Genomic DNA, 24,653 nt, shown 5'->3' on the forward strand with positions numbered 1-24,653 from the left:
TAACAGCAGGGGCATTTTACCAATTCCAAAAAGTGAATCTAAATCTATTTTTAGTAATAAAATCAAGACTTGAATTTTATACACTACCATAATTAATGTTCGTAATTAACTTTGTAGGGTAAAAGGAGCTATATTTTCAATAGCTGTAAAGAGCTATTTTTCACACAGGTCAGAAGGAATTTGCATGAAATTAAATATTTACTGCTTCTCATAGCCTCTGATGAAAAAGCAAAATGGCTTTGGCACTCTATCCCTCAGCACTGAGCACAACCCTCACCCTCGACTTTCAAGGCATCCAAGATTTGCTCGTTAGGCAAGGTCCAAAACTCAACTGGATCTCTTCAGAGTTTTGGTGAGTCCTGAGTGCCTCTTGTACTCAATCCTTTCATCTCCCTACAGACTGTTTAAGTTAAAACCCACAACTACCATGTGGGCATATAATGAAGGCAACTGATGCTGCACTGATTAATCCATTACTCTCAACTGTTAGAAAACATAATGATCTCACAAGGGGCCTTATTCACTGACATACAGGAGTAGAGCTCTGATCTGACACCTCAAATTAGCAGCAAAAGCAGTAACAGCTGGGTTTTTGTCTCAATATTTGTACCCAACTCTAAAATGAGTTGGCGCTATACAAGTGCTATTTTTAAACACAATGTTAGCCCAGGCAAATAATCTTCTAAATAGTCTCCAGGTGACATAAAATCCACTGAAATAAATAAAAATAACTAATTGCCAATTTGTGGTTTCTGTTCTAGTATTAGTCTTTTGCCGATGTGTTCACATATGTTCTCACATGACAGCAACATGAGAGGCTCTAGCATTGTTAACTTGGGAAGCTAACATCAGAAATATGACTAGTCTCAAGGATACAGGGGAAAGAAAATGTTCTTTTTAGAAATGTATGGAAAAATAAAATAAATAAGCTTAGCATGGAATTATGCACAAAACTGCCAGCAGTGTTTACTGCTACAATTGCCTGATTCTTCCCATTCTGTGGCTCATTTTAATTTGCATATAACTGTCAGATTTTAACTCTTTAAGCTCATTATAAAGGCCAGATGTTTATGGCAGATTTTTTTTTTCCCTTGAAGGAGTTAGATTACTTTCAAGAACATCAAGCTTTGGGGAAACTGGGTTACGGTAATAACAAATTATTTTTTTTCAAATGCCTGCTTTGTCACCCAGCAAGAACCAGGGGGGTCACATTTGCCTATAGTGATAACTTTAGGGCATATTAACTTAAGTCCTGTAATTGCTGCATTAACTCTCTCTAGAGACCAGCTGTGCCTTGGCTGGAGTCTCTGGGACTGGTGAGGTCAGGGGCTGAGGCTAAGAGCAGAGGAGAGGGAAAGACAGGACCCTCAGCTAAGAAAATGGTTGGGCAAGCTATCTGGGTAAAGAGATTGAAACTAGGAATCAGTGCAAATTGGTAAAAGAGGCCAGAAAAAAAAAAATCATACAGGCCTGTACAATCAAAGATTGTATTATCGTATGTATACAAGCGGGAGCAAAATTAAGAATTCTGGTGACTTATGTCTGGTGACTGATGCTGAAACCTTTCTAGTCTTATCTTTAGCCCTGCATTTATGTTGTATGTGCACATACACCTGCATATACTTACTTATACCGACAGGCAAATAAATAAAATATGCTAAAACAAGATAAAGTAGAAAATAGAATAACATAATAGAATAAAATAAAATAAGATGAGCTAAGCCAAGATAAGGTAAAATAAAATATAATAAAGGTTATACAGGGTACACAGTTCATGTAGGTTGTGGACTTTGTTAGATGTTAAGTCAAGAATGTCATTCACATGGTCTTACATGAAACGTCTTACTGCTTCCCCTTAAGGAAGTCTCCTCTTTTGATATACAGAAAGACATATCTATTTTCCCACACAATCAAATCACCTCTATGAACTGTACGAAATACAGGTACCAGTTGCATCCCTCAATTGTTTCTAACACCTATGCCCAGTGAGAGTTGAAAAAGCTTTTTAGAGAAATTTCAATCAGCTTTTCAATCTTTTACATGACGTTCTAATTCTAGGCAGAAAATACAAATTCAGTCCAGCCTGAATGGAAATTTTAGTTATAAAAGCATTGGTGCAAAGACAAAAGAATGCAGGATGAAATTATTCTGCCACTGCTTTATTTTTAAATTAAGGGTTCTCCAGTGAGTTATTTTTCTAAACCCAAAAATGGCACAAGAAACACTGCCTTTACTTTTTTTTGAATCAAGAAATTTTCTCAAGTCTTTGCCCAAAGGTGACACGTTTTTCAGTACACTGTATTAGGAATGACTGCTGTGGCTCTAACTCCCAATTATATCCATAATTTTCTGTAAGTATTTGGACTCAGAGAAAGTAAAGTATTTCTGCAAATGCTGAATAAATATTTTACATCATCAGGGTGGTTTCGATGTTTCTCTATGATACCCAATTTTCAGGGCTGATATATCCACTGAATTCAGTGCAAATCCTGTTGCTGATTTCAGCAGGGAGTGAATCTAGTCCCTGCAACCTATTTATTTAGGTGCAGATTTTCACAGGAGCCACAGTGATCAAAAATATAATTGTATTCAATTTCAATTCACCTAAATTTTGTTTTGTAGCTTAATTTGAAAATCTCTTGTTTAATGAATTAATATAATTAAATTAATAATAGAATGATATTACTTTAATATAAATTAATTGTTAAACATATATGCTTTTATTTATTTATTTATTAGGTTAAACAGAGAGATCTCTTACTAAATATGGCTCTTGGTGTTACCCAACTGCATGCATGTCAGGTACTGTAATTTATGGATTTTGTGCTACTCCTGCCAAAATCAATGGAAGCTGGATTGGGTTCTTGATGCCTCGATAGAGGTCTGAAAGCCTACCAGAGTGTATTTATGGAAAGGTTGAAAAGGAATCAACAAAACAGAATCAGATCATACAGACCTTAAGTTTGACGCATCAGTACTTCAGCAAAATAAAACAGTTTCTCAGGTTCCTGCCTGAACAATTGTTTCTGTTTAGTCCTTTCTGAAGCTAAAGCAGTCTTATAAACATCCAATTCAAACTAACAGAATCCAACTCTATAATTTGAAAGCAACTTTTGCCATTTGTTCAGGCTGAAGGCGTTTAATGATGGAGATTTCCAAGGTAAAGGTTTCAGCATTCAGTCAGCTGAGTGCTGCAGTTTTCTTACAGGACTCCACCAAAAGAAATTCTAAAGAAATTGATTAAATTTGGGTTAGAAAGGAACAGTATCATTCTTGAAAACGGTGTTTTAATTTGTCCCATCCTGATTACACTGCAACTTTAATGCTATAACCTTACAGTAAAAGCCTCTATTTTGATAGAATTCCCTGCCATAATGAACATATCCTTTTCATACTTGTAGGTGTAACACACCCAGGAACAGAAAAGCCATTCCAAGTGGCAGACAGAAATTAGTTGTCTTTTCAGAACTAGAGAAAGTGACAAAAAATGGACTTCTGCATCCATTGTAAGGAGCTATGTGACAATATTCAATCTCTTTGGGACAGTCATTGCGCCAGCCTGTCGCCACTTCATCAACTGCCGCAATGCGGCACTGGCTGAGGGACTGCGGATTCCTGCAAGTCCCATGCTGACCGCTAGGACCAAAGGAAGGACGAGCTGGCGAACCCCATGTATGCCGCAGACAGCTGCTTGGGAAGTATAAATATAACAACGAGTAGAAATGGCACTGGCAGCAGTTTAGCCTGAGTGTCTAGGTGTCAGTGCAAAAGGTTTTACAAAAGCCTTTTAGGAGGCAGGCGATTGGCATCCATAGAGAGTGGGCTGCCAGAACCTCTGGTTTCCTTTTCCATCCGATGGCAGACCTACCAGGTCCTGCAGGCAAAATAATGCCCTTCATGCCTCTTGCAAGAGCAGACCCCTGATTTCAGGAGCCCAGTGTCTCAGCTGCCCCTTGGCTCCCACTGGCATTCCCACTGGGAGAGGGCAGTGGGAAGATATCTTTCATAGCTCCAGCAACACAACAATGGGCATGGTGCGGCATGGAACCACAAAGGCAACTCTCAACTTTTGACAGCAGAGGAAGGAAAAGAAGCAAATATTCTAAAGAGGGAACTTCACCTTTACTGCCAAAAGTGTCTCCCCAAAATGCAAGAGACGCAGACCGTATTTGTGGAATAATTTTATATTCTAACAGTATGTGATGCCCCTACCTGCAATTCATACACGCTGGAAATTAAGGCTAGTATATAGGCTAATATAAATCCACATGCATGATATACACATTCTGTGAATTTAGACTTGCACGTATGAACAGTTGTTAAGGAAAAGTTACATTTATAGAGGAAAGAAATGTTTTGAAAGAACACAGACAACACATAGTTCCTAGACAAGGGCAATTACATGTTTCTTGGTGAAGCTAGAATGGGATCTGCTTTCCATCAGGAATTAAACATTGAATTTTTTTTTAATAATACATCAGACAGCACTTGTGTGCATCACACAAGATAAAGGTCAATGTTTAAAAACACCTATCTTTCCAATTTTAAAATTTCTCCCAAACACCACCTGCCCATGAGAAGCAGCAATACCTGCTTATATTCATGCATGCGTATGCAATACAGCTAAGAAACCATAAAAATTTGAATAGCAAATACTCACAGTGTTTCATTTGCGTTCAGTCCACAGAGTGAAAAAGTGCAAAATAAAATATACACAGAAAAAAATTTGAAGCACTCATGATCTGTTCAGGAATATTCTACCAGCGCAAGAAGTAGCTAAATAAAAGGAGTTAATTGTTGTCTATACATGGCTGTTTCTCTGTAATATCTGCATGCATACAAAATAAAATATAACTGCCATTGTGGATAGTCTGTCCTAACTATTTCAGCCTAAGTATTAGCTGAAGTGCCTCACCTGATTTCTAACGCCCTAGCCGTGGACAGGAAGATGGGGTGTCTCGCAGATAAAATGGACCCAAACCCTTTTAAGACATCACTGAAATTGCCCAAGTAGCCAGTAAGAAGCTTGGGTGCTCGCGGAGTGGACTACACCCCTCCCCAGAGCCCGCCCAGCCCACAACCTCCTTTTGCACCAACAGGGGCTTCTCAGCGGCCTTCAAGCGTCGTCGCAGAGATGCTGCATTGCGGCAATTTATCGATCACAGTAGCCAAGTCCAAAGCTGAAAGCCACAAACAAGATCTGCTTTCCCACCCTCCCTTCTCCCAGGAAAGCACTTTTGGTGACAGACACAATCTAAGATTCTAATGGCAAAAGATGCAAAAGCAAATCTAAATTACCAATCTGGTGAACAAAGACCTTGTTCAGTGTATGCTCCTACATCCCCTTATCACAGCCATCAACCTGTCTTCCACAATGTTCTCTTCTATTTTACCCTCAAAAAAATCCCAATCTCAGCCACAGTCTGGCACTTGCAAACCACAGATATCTCACGCCACATAGCACTGTGAAGACAAGAGGGATGCCTGCAATTTTTAAAAATTAATGGCACTACTGTTCGTTGTTTCCTTCAATGGCTTTATGTAGCCACCTCATTTCATGGTCTTTCAGCTGACCTAGCTATTTTCTGAGGTATGTCTAAAATACTCAGGAGCAACATGGTATATCACAGCAAAGGATTCTGGATGAACTTACAGCGTTTTAAAATTTGTTTCTAAGGATCTTAGGACATCTTTCTAAGATGTCCTAAGCGTGGCCATCCATCACTCGTACATACTAAAACAATGCATTTGGATTACTCACCCCAAAACAGAAACTTAAGAAATGTAATTCTGTTTCAAAAGTATCAAACCAGTTAACATGAAATTGCTTCATTTATGGTAACTAAATTAACACAGAAATTGTGACTATTTGGCTTCAAATTACTTCAAAATTGTTTCATACTTCCATCCTCAATGCAGCTCTAACATTTTCATTTTTCTTAAACACAGAACTGGATACGCTATGTAAAGAAAGTCTAATTTACACTAATCATATGCCCCCTTTTTTTTTAAAAAAGTTTTTAAAATTATTTTCTTGATTTAACTGTAACATACATGCTCTTTTTATCATATATACTTACATTATATGCACAACCTCGTGAACAGCAGGAAAAAAAGACACTGTTTGATTTTTAGACCAGAAGAACCTTCTACCTATGCATTTTTTCCAGGTGCAGATATAATTATCTACTTCACTTGCACGCTAACTAGCTACATATTACTATTTTGATTTCTAATTTACTGTAGATACAGTATCATTGTCCCAGATAAAAATATTGGATAATGCTAATACTACTACTAATAAGTAATGCATAGTACCCTGATCCCAGCAGCTACAGTTTATGGTTAAATATCTGACACAATGCTTGAAGTGGTAGACCAACAATTCTGGTATGCAGAGTTCCCATCATAATTTTACTCTCTCTTTCCAGAGAAACCAGGCTTTTAAGTCCTTTCTTGTATAAAGACTGGCTACAGCACAGAGCCTTTGTCCATGTTGTTCTACCAGCCCAGCAGAGGGACAAAAGCAACCTCTGAAAAAACCAAACCATTTATACCAGGTCATAAACAATACCTTCAATTGCACACAGAAAAACAGAAGGTAACCATTATGTGTTTTGAAACATTTTTTGAAATAATAATTTTTTTTGCTGTTGTGGTGATTGACCCCAGAGCAAGCAGGAGTTCCCGCATTCACCACCAGTTTTGGACCCCAAACAGTGTCACAGAAGGGCTGAGGACATCCTGGTATATTTGATATTGATGTCACAGAAACCTGTGCCACACAGGCATGCAGCCTCCTCCCCCAGCCAAAGGGGGCTTATTAATGCCGATAGGCCTATATCCGGCTACTGTAGCATCATCATCCAGCTGCTCTGGGGAGTCATATAAACAATGAATTGCAAACTATGGCATAAAATGACTACTCATCTACCTTGAACTTGTTACTTTCCCTCAGAACTCTGTCGTAACCTCAACTTTATCTGCAAGGAGTTTTATTCCCATCACAGTCTTCAGCTCAGCTTTTGGTTAAGGTGTTGAGCCGCACTTCTGCATTAAATATACAGTTGAGTGTCCTCTGGATTAAGCTGTTCACATTCATTTGACTTTCAACAGTCAAAATGCTTGTTCTACATCTTTTATATTACTGACAAAGAAACTATATTAGTCAAAGGGGAGGGAGGGCAGGTTACAAGATGAGCAGAGCATGCAAATGAAACAATTAATATCATGGGTGAGAAGGTTTGCCAGAAATCTCTGTGTCTCTTGGAGTTTTGACTTTGGAGTCTCTCAAAGCAGTGACTGCAGCACCAATAAAGGGCTTACGCTACACAAGCCATAAAACCAGGCTTCCTCAAAAAGCATATTGGTCAGTGATTCATGAAACTAATAATTCTAACCTGGCACTGCTCTTATCTTGGTAAGTTCTGCAGCCTGCATGGCTCCAGGCTATTCTTAAAGGGAAAAAAACCTCCAACCTAATGGGAGCAGGAAAGGAGAATGAGCACAGCATTCAACTACTACATATACTCCAGGAGGGGAAAAATCCATCTTTTCTAAATATGTAATACAATTAAGCATCTGCACTAAGGATTGATAGAAATGTTCATCAGTTTGCTGGGACATGCCTGGAATACTGCAGGATTAGCAAAATCATTGATCAATGAATTTATGCAAATATATTCTCCCCATAAAGAGAGAGTTACATTACATCTATAACAGGCATCAGTGATTTTCAGAGGCCCTCTCTTGCCCGCTCTTATTTTATCTCAGCTGATTTATGATATAAAGCCTGTCACCACGGTGCCATCTGGATAGTGTTCCTTTCACTATGCTGTACTTCCAACCCGACATTTTGTAATACGTTGTAGAACAGAGGTTATCTCAGATTTCATTTCCATATCTTGAGCAATGACACCAGATCTCCCACTGACATGTATCAGCAAATAAAAACATTTCTTATCAAGCAACCATGTAAGCACTCCATCTTTCCTCCATCAATTCTTTATGCTAATTATGCATCTCATTTCACTAGGGTCCATTGGGGGTCCAGCAGCTTTCTAAAAGTTCTCCAGAAAAAGGTATTTCTGTAGTTAATCTTATCTCCAACTGATTTATATAACAGAAACCTTGTAATAACAGCAGCCAGGTTCTTCAGGAGCATTTCTCCTTCCCTTAAAGACCTACAGTGATACAGGAGGCAGGAAGAATGGGAAGGATATAAACTACAGGACAGTCTAATAAGTAATGGACTAAAGAAAAATGGAAATTATCATTTGTCCACTGATACCTCTACACTCTGGGTGCACCATTTCTCAATTGCCAAAACAACTTTTGTTCTTCCTCTGGCATAACTCTATTGCCTGTGATACAAGCTCGACACAGAAAAATGGGGATACTCTTAGAAAAGCGAAACTCCTGGTTTTTCACCTAACTGGTAGATACTTCAGTTACTCATATACTGCCAATAGTTACTCCCTTCAGTTTTGATTTTGACACATATTATGTACATGCTGACTGATGAAATAACTAAAGATTTTAAATTCATTTTATTCATTTACATACATTTGAGCTAATATATACCCTTCGTTAAAAAAAAAAAAACACAAAACCCAATCATTTTCATTTTATTGTACTCATGTATGAGTAAGTAAAACAGCTATGCACAACATTTTAAATAGAAATCTCATTTTTATTATTGTATTTAGGTATTTTGGTATCAGTTATAGGAACGCAATTTACAGAGTTCAAATTTGATCCTGATTGCTTCGACCGATCATAATTTCCAGCAAAATAGAGGAGGAAATCACATTTGTGTGGCATTTTCAGGCTTTCATTAAGCAATGACATCTCATATATCTAGAATTATGTCATGACTTTCGCTCCCTGACTCTCCAGGTTGGGAAAGCAAATAAAAATCTTCTATCTAGTTAAGACATGCCCAGAATAGCATTTTGCAAATAAGTAAAACTGACTATATAACTCAGTGTTCAGAATACAGAAGACAACCACAGGAACAATTAAATCCTAGCTGTAGCACAAAATAATGATTCATGTTCAGAAAAGTTCTTAGAAGTTTGCTAGGACAAGAGGTAGTATGTATTATAAGCACACTATCCATGACATCTCTAGCAGAAATTGCACAGATTACTGAATTGTTTATGAAACACAATCCTTTATAACAGGAATATATTGGATTGAAAAAAGGAAAGCATGAATAACCCTATTCCACTTGTAAAATGCTTGCAATGACTGGATGTGTCAGACAACATACAGAAGAACTGGAGGATGCAGACTGCAACTGGTCTGACAGATCGCGCTCTGTTCTGCAGAACACGACTCAGTGCCGAATCAGAGTTTGAAAGAAACCAGCGCGCGGCACTTGTAGCTGTGTGCTTTTCTGGGCATTTGTTGTGGAGCAGGAAGAAGAGCGAGGCAGGAATGTTTGGACAGAAAAGGTTATATATACAAACACTGATAGAACAATTTTAATTTCTAAGACTCCTATTATTTTCATTTTAAGATTTCGGGGATGGAAGTGTGGCATGTTTTCATTTGTGTTTACATTTGACAATCTGAAAAACTAAGTTTTTTTTTTTTAAGATCAAATATTTAGTGCTCATTTGGAATTGAAATTACAACTTAAAATTGCTGTGGATATTTAGGTGACTGTACTTGCACTTCTTCATTATTACTTGTGAGTGAATTATCACGATTTTTCACACTAGAGCACCCAGAGTTGAATGGTGGATTCCTGCGTGCATAGTTTGTTGCTACAGACTCAATGATAGAGTCAGTGCTCATTCATTTCAAAAAGCACATGAAACTCAGGAAAGAGGATTTTCAGGCTCAGAGATATTATATGAAAGACCTACAACAATTAACATGACTAACAACAAACAAAACCCCAAATCATTCCATACTGGCTCTGTACAGCAAGAACTCATTTGCCTTCTTTAATAGAAATACTATCCACAGTCCTCCCGGGATTAGGTCTTGGTATGATAAAATCTTTTGGGTTTTGGGAAATTTTTTTACAGAAAATCTGCCATGAACAAAATATGTTCAAGCTCCAGTCCCTCTGGCTATCATTGTAAAGTAGGAGGAAAAACAGCTTTTACAATATAAAACAAGGAATACACTCCACCTAAGTTGCCAACGGTGACTTGTAATTCTTTCTGTCCTGTCCACATGGCACAACTGCCATGTCACCACACAGTTTTCAAGCTACCCCAGCGAGGCAAAACAGTAACAAATAGATTATTAGGGGTTTTTGCTAAATTGAGTTCTGTATCTTACTGAGATATAGATCCTAAAAACACAAGTATTGTTCAGTACTTCCAGTCTAATGATAATAGCAAGATCATTCGCTCAATATTACTAGTTTATCCTGTTTGACTGAGCTTGTTGAACCACCTTGAAATTAATTTCTTTTTTTCAGGTATCCTAAGAGACTGAAGGTGAAATTCTGAGCTCTGGAAGAGTTTTATCTCCTATGCTTCATAGTTTTGGACATTTGGAAATAAAGCTATGGACTAATTTCTAATCTACAAAGGATATGAACATCGTATTGCCACACACCATAAGGAATACTGGACAATTATTTTGAAGAATTCTTTGGGGGGTTTTTTTTGGTTTTGTTTTTTTAATAATCTTTAAACGTGCTTACAGCTACACTAATAAATATTTCTCAATAATACTGTTATTTCCAGATATTGCCACAGGACATAACTAAAAATTAAGCAGAGCAGAAAATCTTCTACTAAAAATGACACTTTAGTTAGTGAAATTTTCACATGTATTTTTTTCAACTTTTCTGTGCATTTCTATTCCAACAGGTCATAAGTTAGTTAATAACTTTTGCCACCCCTTTACAAATACATGCCCCTTTTACATTTTATTGCTGTTTCAGTGGTTGCACACCCCTTTCTGTGTGTTGGAATGCAAGAACAAACCCAATGAAATATGCTTTATCATCTCACAAAAAGGGGCAAAGGAAGTATGTCAACAAGAAAAATCCCTATTTTATCAACAGATGAAAACCAAAACCTTTATGGGAAGCTGTACAGAAAATCTGACACAAAACCGAACAAAACTAGCTCCAATACAAAACTACCAAGAAAGGATATTTAAGTAAGCATGTCATTTCTGCATGTCATTTCTCAGACATTATCTTCACCTTGCTGCAGGGGCAAAGACAATCAACAGAAGGCAGCAAAGCAGTTTATACTCAATGTTTTTGCAGCTTTTTAACCCAAAACTCGGAGTCACCAGTAACACTTGGCACCTGCATTATGGTCTGCATAGGTCAGATCATAGGATCAGAGACACCTTTTGGGATGTCTGAAACATGGAAGACCATAAACAAAACAGTGATCAAAAGACAGTGTTTGTATTTGGAGCTGCAATCAGTGCCTTGGTCTGACCCCAGCTTCAGCTGGAGTTAGCAACTCACTGCACCATTTCAAGTACTGAAATTAGTCACAAATTTCAGTCTTGTTTTCATCTCTGCCTCTGTGCTATTTGTTGGTACAGGAACTTATACACAACATAGGAAAAAGAAAATAGAAGTAGTAAATGAAAACAGCTTGCTTGATAAGCAGAAATAAGTAACATGGACTATGGAGTGCTCTTCATTTTGAAGGATAACGGCACAACTTCCTTCTGTTTCTACATCTACCGAATCACCAAGCTCCTTGCACTCACATTTTTTGAGGAATTCAAGGTGAATGAAAAGCGCAACCCAGAAACCAAAGTGCTTTTAAAGAGTGTGTTCTTATTTTTTTGTGTATGCTAAGCATTTAATCTCTCAAAATGCTAAGCATTTTGTCTCTGCCCCGAGTTATCTACAGAATTTAGAATTCTGTATACAGGTGGGTGTGCAGAGAAAAGATGCAGAAATGTAAACGTTTTATATCAGAAAGATCACAAGATTTCAGTAAGATAAAGAAGAAATACATTATTTGCTGCCCTGGCAAACTGTTCAAACAAATAATTAGATTAATTTTTGCCAGAATCATTAAATATTTTCTATATATTGCATTACAGGTTAAAATATATCCGCATAAAATATATAGTGGATCTGAAATGATGAAATTTGGTTTCCCTTGTTAATATTCTTTGATGGTTCAAATCACTTTAATTTTTTAACATTTATGACTTTTACAACTGAAGATATGATATTCTCTGGGGCATTAAGCAAATTTATTTTGATAGTGAGATTTTTAAATCAGTTTGCTCAAACTTTCTTTGAAGAAAAACTTGGAAAAAAATCAGATTAGGTTGGAGGTATAAAACTCACATTTTGTGACTGCAGGAAATATACCTTTAGAAATAGATACTATCCATCTATTTTCTCATCTTTTACAATTAAGATTGATTTTTCCTGTAGCAGTATGTCTGTGCTAAAAACTAAAAATGCATTAAAGAACTGATTATGATGTATTTTATATATCCTGTTCTTCTCCCACCCACAAATAACTGGCACAGAATTAACCAATTAAAAGCAGAGAGGTAAATAAACTAATTAAACGTTTACTGCATCCTCGCAAGAAGGAATGCATTCCCAAAAAATAATAGAGCAGCAACTTTTTCAGAGCCTGCAGAACTCAGTATATTACAAAAAAGGTTCCATTTATTGTCCAGCCTATTTTAGTGAAAGTTATAGCACAGTCTACTGTCAGTGGAGGCACTCTCTGCGGATATGGAAAATCAGTCCATCAAAAAAAAAAAAGTAATTTTTATAGGTGTTCATGATTTTTTTCTTTTCTTCCTTTCTTTCACCACACAGTAGACTTTTCAATCTGACAGGTAAGTAAAACTTTATAGTGGTAACACATTGCTTTTCCTGAAAAGTGCTATTAATATGGAATTCCAACAATACTTTTCATAACATAAGTTCCCAGATAAGAAACTCTGCAGATACCTACTGTAAGCTGAATATGAGCAACACACACTATCTGATCAATATCAATATCCCAGCCTGGGAAAGAGAGGGTCCAAAGGTAACTCAGATGCCTGCGACAGACAAACACGGACAGCCACCACTCCCAGGTCCCTCAGAAAGCTGAACTTGCTTCTGCTGAAACTGATGGCAAAACTCCTTTGAGCATCAGTCCAAGGTGGGTAGAGCCCTTGGGGAAGAATTCCCAGTATTACCACCTGCATATTCAAAAACACTGTGGTGCAGGGCACAGCGCTGTCTGTAAAGCCCATTATATTGCCTGTTCTCAGAAGCAAAGGCAATGCCTTGAGTCTGCTGAATCTCCAGGTGCCAGGACTGTGTAAGGCAGGTGCTTACTTTAACCATCTACAATTTGCTGTTTCATACCATGTAATTTAAGGGCAAGCTTTTCAGCAGTCTGAGCAGGCCTTCCCTGCTGTATTTAAGTGTATACCATTTCAGTGCTGGACCAGTATTAACTCCAGTTCAGATGTTGAGGGTTTAAATTTTGGGGGGTCCCTCCCCCACGGCCTCTCCATTTTGGCTTTAGGACCGTGTGCTTTCACAAGTATTAACACTTTCAGCTTTGCAGTAAACTTTTGGGTAACAGGGAAAGCTTTATATCAGTTCATCTAGTCAAAACCTATTCCAGAAAAGGTCTATAAGTGAACAAGTAACTGTTAGTAATAAGCAAATTATCTGCTCAGATACTGATTTCTGGGTAATATTGGATTTTACATTACAATGACGGTGCTCTAAATCTAATGTGCTTTTTCTCTATTAGAGTCAGCTTTAACTGTCAAATCCCTTTTTTCTTTTTTTGGTCTGTGCTGCAGCTTTAACAGCCAATGTGTAAAGTTTGTGGTACATGAAGAGCACAACATGGTGTTATTTCAGCCCTCAGAGAAGGATCCTCCCCAAAAGCCAATGACTGCGCTGAACAAGCCTGCCAAACACCCGTCTCTCCTCCCTCTTACATACCAAACACCTTTTAAACAGCTTTTTGTCTAGGGCAATAGTCAGATATCTCATAATATCGTTCCCCACAAACCTGTTACCCATCCGTTACTCGACATTACGCAGACCTGGCCAGGTTTCTGGCTGCAGAGCATACATCGGACGCACTTTGAATACTGCTGAACCCCATCTGTTCCACGCAGCAGCGAGCACGGCAATATCCCTGCTCCCCAGGAGCAGGAGCGGTAGCAGAGAAGTCGTCTATTGTGGTTTAATTAGCAGTAACCCCAGCCTGGGGGAAGTGTGAGATTTCGCTTTGCTACCTACACCACCGGTCCGAGGTGGGAAGGAAGGATATCAAGCCCCCAGATTCCGCCCAGCACTGCAGCACGGGGAGAACCACCCCCCCGCCGCCCCAGCACAGCACCAAGTCAACTCACAGGATCTCCAGGTCACGCAGGGCTCGGAAGGCTCCATCTTCGATGCAGCTGATCTGGTTGTTGTCCAGTTGCCTGCAGAAAGGAAGGGAGAGGATGAAGGCTGGCCAGTACGGGCAGAGCTGCCTCGGAGCGCCAGGTTGGGGGCTTCCCCGTCACCGAGGTGTCCCTCCACCCCCTCGCAGCGCCTGCTCGCCACCCAGCGCAGGGCTGCTCAGCTGCCACGCTGCTCTGGCTCTGCTCGCTGCTGTCTGACAGCGCTGCACGCTACCGCACACTGAAGCCTGTCAGGTCTCAGTAAATATTAATTGCGCCTTTTTTTTTTTTTTTTAAGGCAGAAGGGAGTAATTTCATTACATTAGGGCATCCAATCCATTATGAGCTTTTACCGTCATGTCACTGAAACAATTTCATTAAGCTAAAGGCCTGTAAATCATTGGAGGTCACTGTGCTGCCCTCCGTGACCTCCCAGAATGCCTTTTTTTCTTTTACTGGAAGTTGGAGTCCTCTGTCCTGACAGTACTAAATCTCCAGGCTTTATCTGCCCAAGAGCTGTGAGAGTGCATAGGGAATATACCAATTCCAAATTAGACTCAACTAATCTAATTTTATAGTCTTTTTATTATTCTAAGCACCAAATGTCTGTGGTGGTTCAATGCCTCTCTGCATTGTTACTGGTCCCATCTGGTAGCCCGTTCTATTGAAAGATTTCCAACTAAATACAGATTCTGTCTAACTGCATCAGGGAGAGCAATCCAGTGACAGAAAGCTTTATACACATGTACACTTAAAACACTATTTTGCTTCAAAATGTATAATTTAATATTTGGGTGGTGGAGTTCTCTCATTTGTCTCCCTGCATATGCATGATTTAAATGCATTTCACAATACATGTGGATACAGCAGTACATCTGTCTCTTTTGCTTAGAAAATTAAAGTTATAAGTTGTAATTTAAAATTCAGTGATTACATTTTCTGACATATGATCCTTTAAATTTTACACTTAGAGAAATAAAATTTTGTACCTACCCATGTGTAAGTACAATATCTGCATTTCATAAAAAGATGAAAGCTCCCGACTATATTATGCTGCCCTTTGCACAGCATATACTTTAGATTTGGTGAGGGAGGGACCATTTGCCCTGTGTGTGTAAAGTGAACAAAGATACCAAGATTGCATTGCAGTTTCTGGTTGCTATTACAAAATAATAAATATATATGCAGAGATACCAAATATATCACACCCGTGTATAATATATTTGTATAGTTTTACCAACTTCTTTCCAATTATTTGCTCTACCTAATTTTTGGTCTAAATAGACATTTGTCACAACTTTCTTATTATACAACAATAAAGCACAGACAGAGCACTACAGTATAATTATGAAACAAAAACCTAAACCAAAGTCTCTTTGGGGTAAAGAGCAGAAGGCTGTACAAAGGTTTAAATGAAGCAATGGCAAATATAATCTTTATGCACCCCTTTAAAGATTGAGTTTGATCTACTAACATTGAACATCTTGAATATGTATATATTTGAAGACTATGGGAAACTTACCCTTCGTAATGTAGTCTGCTCTTGATGAACATCAGGTTTTTTATGATTTAAAGTGCATGAAAAACCATACAAACTATAAAGGTCTACTAAAAAGCTTAGCAAGCATAAAGCCCAACTAAGGTTTCTCACAGCTCTCGTAACTTCGGAGAACATGCTGAATTTGGCAAAACTTCAACGATGTCTCTTATACTGACAGATACTGGGATGTACAATCATCCAAAATGGATTTTTCTGTAGAGTAAGAGTTCATGCATAGTATATATACATAGGTATATAAGTATATACATACATATTTCTTTATGGTCTCTCTACTTCTCCAATCACCTAGCAAAGATGCTAAAAACTATATTTTTGACTGCTGGGAGGACCAGTGGCTGCTGGGTGGCTTTTTCCGAGATCTCTGTTTAATTGTGTGGGTTGTTAAAAATTTGTTGCTCAAACAGAAAGGATGGTGGATTTCAGGAAGAATAAACTTAAAATGAGTTAAATGTAATGCTAGTTGCATGACTAAGTACTTTACACTTCACTTGGCTTTATTAAGCATAAAGTTGGCACATACTAGCATGACGAAGAGAAAGCAGGCGCAACTTGAGAATCACCTCTCTCTCTTCGTCTATGGGAAGTACTATATATTGCCTATTTTTATTTGAGTTCTACTACAATATTGACTTTTCTGCCAAATGCACTAATATAAGCAAATAAACCCAGTGTGAGAGTCACAAAGCCTTCTGATTAAAGGGCTTCATATGCAGTGTATTGTTTTTTTAAAAAAACGCTACTCTCACAGATTGACTTTTGTTGAAAAAGCGTAATGACAATCTTAATCATATTTATATAAGTCCAGTCATGCTAGCGCTAACAACCAAGTTTAGTCCATGTGATTAATCCATAGGACCACAGTGAGGGAATCCTCTAGATGCTCAGAAGACGTGCACTTAGCAGGATAGTCCGTAAATAGGGAAAATATTCATTAAAGATACCCCCTGATTCTGTGTGCCCCATAAACTAAAGCTGCACAGTCTCTGGGAGACATCCACACATTTAATGCTTCTTTGTAACAGATAGAGCTCATATCTCCTGATATCTATCACGCCAAAACATTCACATCTCTGTTTAAGCATGAGAATTTTTTCTCAAAAGGAATAGAACTATTAGTTGTCTTAAAATTAGGCATGACTCTGTTTAAGACCCTTCACCTCCCCATTTATTTCTCAATGTGTAAAGATGGAAATTCTATTTCTTTGCATCTGTACAGCACCCTGGTGAGTGGTTAAGCAGAGACTAGAGACTTGAGAATTTAAAGTCTAAACAACGTCTTCCTTCCAAGACAATGCGTTTAAAGTTTTGAGAAAGCTTCAGGTCAAGCCTTACAGAAAGGCAAAACCAGGTGTTCAACACATACTTTTATACCCATGAAGACAAAATAAAAATCCTGTGATGTGGGCTAGCAGCAAGATCACAGACGCAAAGTGGGTAAGCTGTACATGCAGCCCTTCAATGCGCAGAATAGACATGCCTAACATTTGTTAAAGAACATCTTACCTGAATAAAACTAAGCATATGCAGAGAGAGTAAAAATTCAACTTTATTAAATAAAAGGAAAAAACCCCAGTATTTCAGAACAGGTGACACATACATTTCCTTGAGGAACATGCAACTGCTCTCATTTCTTCATTGCTGCTTTCTGAATGGAGCACTGCTACCTGAGACACTGCTACCTGGATCAGCTGCTCCAGGCTTACAGGTAAATTTAAAAAATGGTCTCAGCCAGCAGAAGCATTTATTCAGATTTCAATGCTATCTCTGTTTGTCAGTGTTCATGCCCTTTCTAGAAGATCTTTTTCTCCTCAACATTACAAACAGAACGTTATGCGTGTAATGGTGTAATGTAATGGTGAAAAAATGTCCGACAACACAAACTCAGATTTAAGACACAATTTTAAACTGGGCAAAGTCATTTTTTATACCTCTGTTTACTCCTGCCTTTTGAAGGAATATAGCACTAAGCTCAGACTTTATCTAAAACTATCAAGTGATTCAACTGCCTCTGAAGAAAATAAGGGTTCTCATGCAGAACAAGTGAGCCTCTATATTTAAAAGAGGCTAAAGGATGAATGAGATCATAATAACCAAACTGTGTGAAATAGCCTTTCCATATGTATGGCACATTGTAAGAGCTACAAGCTAAGGCATGAACAAATAAACACTGCCAAACTTTGAACTTCCAAGTTTTTGCTAAGTTAGATAGATATCTAACTTTTATTTGGGTTAAAGTGTTTGAGTTAAATGCCGAATCGCTCATGCATTAGACACAAAGCACTGGACTTGGGCTCGGTGACGTTGTCAGAAGGGTTCTTGCTCTAACATCAGCAAGCTGAGATCCCAGCCTGGGAAACCCAGCAGCTCGTGTGTGATTGAATTACCTACTCTGACCTCACCTCAGAGGCTCCAGGGATCCGAGATCTCCATGACAGGCAATTAGCAACCAGACAATACTTAACAGATACAAAGAGCAATACCAGAAGCTCTCAGAGAACAGAGCAAAACACTCGAGCAAGGAAAATACTGAATGGGTATATCGGATTTAGGTGAAGTGTGACACAGACAAATGCTTATAAACAATGCAAGAATTTAGAAAACTGTTCGGAGAAAAAAGCATCTTTCATATGGCAGAGCTATAATACATAATGCCGTATGTATTATTATAATCTGACCCTAACCATGACTCAATAGCTAGTTCCAGTTTTTATTAAAAAGCAGGAAAACTATGTGACTAAATTATATGCAACTGATTGATCATTGTCTATCTTTAAAATTGATGTCTTAAAGAAAAAAACAAAGACACAAATCACCTTTCTATGAAATGAGAAATAACGCTGCATCCTCATAAATTTATATCACTGGACAGTCTATGGTTTGGCCAAGACACCACTTTAACTGTTTAAAATACAGTTCTCCTGACAGATTATAACTCTGGCTTATCCATTTAGATTTATACATTATCTATCATTCGTGAGAGTTACATTTCAAATAACATTTGGAAGGAATAGGATTTTACAATGTTGACGTTCTTTTGCCATTTGAAATAATCCTTTAAATACTGAGGCTTGGAGGTTTTGCACACAACAATAAGGAATTTTTAGTTTTCAAATGCATTTGAGAGATAAAAATCCCCAGCAACGAAGCTGATACAATTTTTATCATGCTGTAGATTTAAGATTTAAAAAAAAACAAACCCAAAACTGTTTTAAAATACTAAAGAATTTAATTCATCCAGGGTGAAATTTTCCAAGACCAAAATAATCTAATCTTTTACTAACATTAAAAGTTAGTTAATGTTTAAAACCCTACATTTATATTACTAGCAATGTTTCTTCATAGCACACCAACTAACCTGATGCCATATATAAGAGCTTTCAATATTTTTTCTGCAATTAGCCATACTCACATTCATGAAGAGGTCCTTCAAGCATCAACATTTCACAATAATGAACTATATAATCGGTGTTTTGTACTTTATTTGTTTTGGTGAGGGATTTTTTTTTCCATTTACAAACACTACTGAGGCCACTGCAGAGCTCAAGTGTTAATCTGGTTTTTAATTATACTGCGACGGTAGTTTAATTACTATAACCTCTTTCTATGTTTTTTCCAGAATCTAGTTAAATATTTAAATAAAAGCCTGTATTAACAAGTACTGTAATAAATACTTTTCAGATTTCTTTGTTTCTCATATTTTACGTCTTTAGCATAAAAAGAAGTGTTAGAATAGGTGCATATTTAAGAAAGTTCTACTGTTACAGATACAAAATTACTCTACTACTGTTATAGATATCTTTTATAGATCCAAGATTAAGCAAGAGCCATTTCCTTGTTAATAAAAGACTTGCATATTAAACCAGAAGTATCCATATTAAAGGTATTGTATTACTAAAGTATTTAAAGGAATTTTCAATAGCCATTTCACAGGAAGGTAAATTCACTGTAACTTAACAGAGAATTGTTGTTAGAAAAAAATGAATTTACATCTCCAGTAATTACATCTCCAAAAGAACCTCAGTTTGGACAACGTTTTCCCCAAACCTGTTCCTTTTTTTTCTAATACAAACTGCTGGGTCTATGCCATCACTTTCCTGTAAAGTTTACACCCTAGTACTGAAGCTTTTCAATAACCTGTAAGAATTAGAGAGACACTCTATAACATTTATTGTCCAGCCTCTAAACCAGTCCTTATATAATTTTGAGAATGTTAAAATTTCAAAGGAAAGAGATACCAATACATCTATGTAAAATTTCTCACCTACCAAACTAAAGTCCTTACCCTTAAATTAAATTGATAACAAAGCATCATAAATGGTAATAGATGGTCCTTTGAAGTAATACTAAATTCAATTAAATTGAAATAATATAAAGGCATTTCAAAAGTAGCTTTTAATGCATTTTTCATGTTTAATTTTTACTCTTTATTGATGCTTTACTAAAATCATTAAATCATTCTCTAGAGCTTGCTTGTATTAGAAAATTTAAAGAATTGATACATTAAATTCAACATTGAAATAATTCTCAGGTGGAGTAAATCGGTGGTGTAAAACACAAATGACAGAGCTGCTGTGGATCAAGCTGAAATCTCCCGCTGGGATTTTTACAAGTGTTCCAAAATTCCTTCCCCCCCCCCCCCCCCCCCCAAAGATGTGGTTTTGCCAAAAGCTACGGTTGAAGCATTGTGCAGAAACAGCTCAACTGCATGAAATAATTGGTCAGAGTCATATTCTCTGTGTTCAGTTTTCATACCTGACCTATGTTGCCACGTTGTTAAATAAGGAGGGAGGGATATCTGATCTGGAGGGGAAGAGTTGCTTATAAATAATTACTCTGCAGACTATTCAAAAGTATTAAGTATTTACTCTATGTTTTTGTATTACATTAACTCACAATTCAAAATGTTGCTGTCAAAAAACAGACACCATATTAGCTTAATGCAAAACTTAAGTGGCAAATGAACATGTAGACTACTCCTGCCTCTTCCCACAGGGACAGATACACACAAGCCCAAGATTTCCTTTCAATATCAGGGGGTTTAGAACAATTTTTTTTTTTTCTTTTTTTAAACTCTATCTGGTTGCTGGTGTAACAAATAGTGCATTCCAAGCACAGAAATGGCTGTCTCCATAGCAATTGGGGCAGGTTTTGCGGTTTCCCTAGTTACTCTTGACTGATAACCATCTGTTGTTCTCCTCTGCCATAGCCCCAAAGGGGAAAAGGGGAAGAAACGAGGAAGATAAAATGGGTGTTAGAGAATATGAAAGTTATTTACCATAGTGGTTTTTACATTTTTAGAAGGTTTGCACTTACTTAAATCTTTCTTTTATTTATTGTTATTTTTAGTTGACAAGTATCAAATACCACATGTAAAGAAAAATTCTAATTCCAAAATGTTACTAATAATTCACCTTATTAATAGGACATCATACTAGGGAATCATATTAAGAATATTAACAGGAAATCATATGATTAGGGATGTTACTGTGAAACTGTGGAAAATCTGAAACTAAGGCACTTATATAGGAAAAAATATGCAGATATTTGATCTAAATAATTAGTTGAAATTTGTAATGTACAAAGAGCTTGGGGTAGAGGAGGTGCAGAAGGTTAGTATCCACCTAGCTGCTGCAGGTGGAACAGGATCACTAAGTAACTGCTGCTTTTCACCCTGACCTGCAATAATGGCTGGAAGTTACCTCTGTTTCCACATTTGTGGCCATCACTTCCATCAAACCTTGAGCTCTTTCCTCCCCTTCAGCGTGCCTGTGTGGTGCTCTAAGGGAGGCACAGGGACAGCATGCCCGCAGGGACCAGGCTCCCCATGCCCGCATCCTTTCTCGAGGACAGCAGCACTGCTGAACTTGCACCACAGGCAGCCCCTGATGGCCCTGCTGCCCGAGGCATATGTCAAGATGCGTACTATAAGCAAGGTCAATGTTCACATAGGCTCATGTACCATCATGGTATTACTTACATGGAACTAATAGCACATAAGTCATGCTCATTTTGAAGGGAAAACAAATAAGCCTCCACAGGCTAGCTGTTACGGCAGATCAATATAGCAGCATGCAACTGGGGTTTGGGTTTTTTCCTTGAAAATTATTCTGTGCGTATGTTCCGTGTAGTAGAAAATTCATGACAGAACCAAAACTTAAAAAAGAAAGACACAGAATGCTTCATCCCTTAATATTAAAATTTTTGTCAGCTGCCAGTTGTCAAGGACAGACAAAATTTGTCTGGAGCTACCAGTATTTCTAAAATGTGGCTTCAGTAGGCCAGAGGGCTGCAAGAAACTCTATAGAGCAACGCAACAAGGCAGGGTTATTGCTCTGCTAGTTCTTAGCCACAGTGCAGGACAGGAGATGTTCTGGACACAGATCACAGAATCACAGAATCATATAGGTTGGAAAAGACCTTTAAGATCATCGAGTCCAACCATAAACCTAACACTGCCAAAACCAACACTACACCATGTCCCTAAGCACCTCATCCAAACGTCCTTTAAATACCTCCAGGGATGGCGACTCAACCACTTCCCTGGGCAGCCTGTTCCAATGCTTGATAACCCTCTCGGTGAAGAAAAATTTCCTAATATCCAGTCTAAACCTCCCCTGGTGCAACTTGAGGCCATTTCCTCTTGTCCTATCACTTGTTACCTGGGAGAAGAGACCGACCCCCACCTCTCTACAACCTCCTTTCAGGTAGCTGTAGAGAGCAATAAGGTCTCCCCTCAGCCTCTTTTTCTCCAGGCTAAACAGTCCCAGCTCCCTCAGCTGCTCCTCATAAGACTTCTGCTCCAGACCCTTCCCCAGCTTCGTTGCCCTTCTCTGGACACGCTCCAGCACCTCAATGTCCCTCTTGTAGTGGGGGGCCCAAACCTGAACACAGTATTCGAGGTGCAGCCTCACCAGTGCCAAGTACAGGGGCACGATCACTTCCCTAGTCCTGCTGGCCATGCCATTTTTGATACAAGCCAGGATGCCATTGGCTTTCTTGGCCGCCTGGGCACACTGCTGGCTCATATTCAGGCGGCTGTCAACCAACACCCCCAGGTCCTTCTCTGCCAGGCAGCTTTCCAGCCCCTCTTCCCCAAGCCTGTAGCATTGCATGGGGCTGCTGTGGCCCAAGTGCAGGACCTTGCACTTGGCCTTGTTAAACCTCATACAATTGACCTCGGCCCATCGATCCAGCCTGTCCAGGTCCCTCTGCAGAGCCTTCCTACCCTCCAGCAGATCAACACCCCCGCACAACTTGGTGTCATCTGCAAACTTGCTGAGAGTGCACTTGATCCCTTCGTCCAGATCATTGATAAAGATATTAAACAGAACTGGCCCCAATACAGAGCCCTGGGGAACACCGCTTGTGACCGGCCGCCAACCGGAGTAAACTCCATTCACCACCACTCTTTGGGCCCGGCCGTCCAGCCAGTTCTTTACCCAGCGAAGAGTACACCCGTCCAAGCCATGAGCAGCCAGTTTCTCCAGGAAAGATGTCTAAGATGACATTAGTGCTGCCCCAAGGACACCGCCCAAGGGCTTCCCTGGGGCTGCCCACGTGCCCAGCTCCTGCCAGCGGGAGCCCAGGCAGCACAAGGCTGTGCAGAGCTTATCGGGACAAGGGGCTAAAGATGCCCACGTATACTGCCAGGATAAAGGGCGGGATGTAGCAAAGCAAGGTGGGTATTTAACAGGGTTGCTTAGTGAAAATCATATTAATTCTGGTGTTTCATTGTTTACACATTTTCATTACTAATAATTTACTAAATTCAGCTTTGAGAGAAAAACTAGGGCTTTAAGAGGCTTAGACTTTTTTAGCAAACATGAAAATTACATGACGAGATAGAGGCTGAGGCAGAGAGCAAATGCGATAGACCTTGGCAATTAAGCGAAGGTAAACGCGCCCAAGGGCCAGACACCAGAAGCACCTCTTTTACACAGTTAGGGAGATGACAGAGCAAAAAGGAATCTTGACATTCGATCTCCAGACATCTGTCCCCTTCGAAATCACATATTACATTAAATTAATTCTATCACCTGCAGTCATACAATGACTTGATATATGTTTTCTAGCTCTTAAGACAAAAATTAGGAGGAAATAATACCAAAACAGTAAACGTTGTGAGTAAAGTCCCAGCAGTGTCAACCTTGTTACATGGCTGGTAAATTTGGGGAGACCAGTAGAGATTCTTGTGTTTTGGTGACTTTTGTTTTTTTTTTTAAATTAGAAAATTAATATTAATACCTAGTGGATGAATACCCAAACAATTAACATCTTGCACCTATGAACTGTAGTATCTTAGTATAACACACCAATAAATTTTTCAATCACATCCTGGTTTATCACACTGTTTTCTAAAAATCAAAAATGGCCAGTTAATGCTAGAAAGGGAAGAACAGTTTTGAATATCTCAGTGCCCCATTTTGGTTTGGGGGATTATTTTTTTTTAACATGGTTGTATTCAGTTCCTCAACATCCAAGAAGTACTAAAACAACAACTAAAACCCACAGTCACTGGAGCATAGTTAATGAACACTACATTTTTCAAGATGCTGCATTAGTTTTAAATCGCTCTGATACAGGTTTCCAGTACTGATCCCGCTTAGCATAGGCTCAGAAGCTTTTCTACAGGGTTCCAAAGAGCAGTCGATTTCGTCTTTAATACAGCTGTGGGCTCTGATTTTAGGATGAGTAAGTTGCACTCCAGATGATGAAAGAT

At 38.5% G+C, this 24,653-nt stretch overlaps 1 protein-coding gene across 4 annotated transcripts in view; it reads right to left on the minus strand.

Moving 5' to 3' along the window:
* The window catches only part of SLIT3 (slit guidance ligand 3), a 543,690-nt gene that overhangs the window by 218,916 nt on the left and 300,121 nt on the right, over positions 1-24,653 (minus strand). For all 4 annotated transcript variants that reach the window (XM_075509986.1, XM_075509985.1, XM_075509988.1 and 1 more), the window contains one exon: positions 14,341-14,412. In XM_075509986.1, the coding sequence (XP_075366101.1) occupies positions 14,341-14,412 (72 nt within the window). The remainder of the gene's footprint in view (positions 1-14,340; positions 14,413-24,653) is intronic.

Source organism: Mycteria americana, chromosome 8, assembly GCF_035582795.1.
Source record: "Mycteria americana isolate JAX WOST 10 ecotype Jacksonville Zoo and Gardens chromosome 8, USCA_MyAme_1.0, whole genome shotgun sequence".
NCBI classification, from domain to species: domain Eukaryota; kingdom Metazoa; phylum Chordata; class Aves; order Ciconiiformes; family Ciconiidae; genus Mycteria; species Mycteria americana.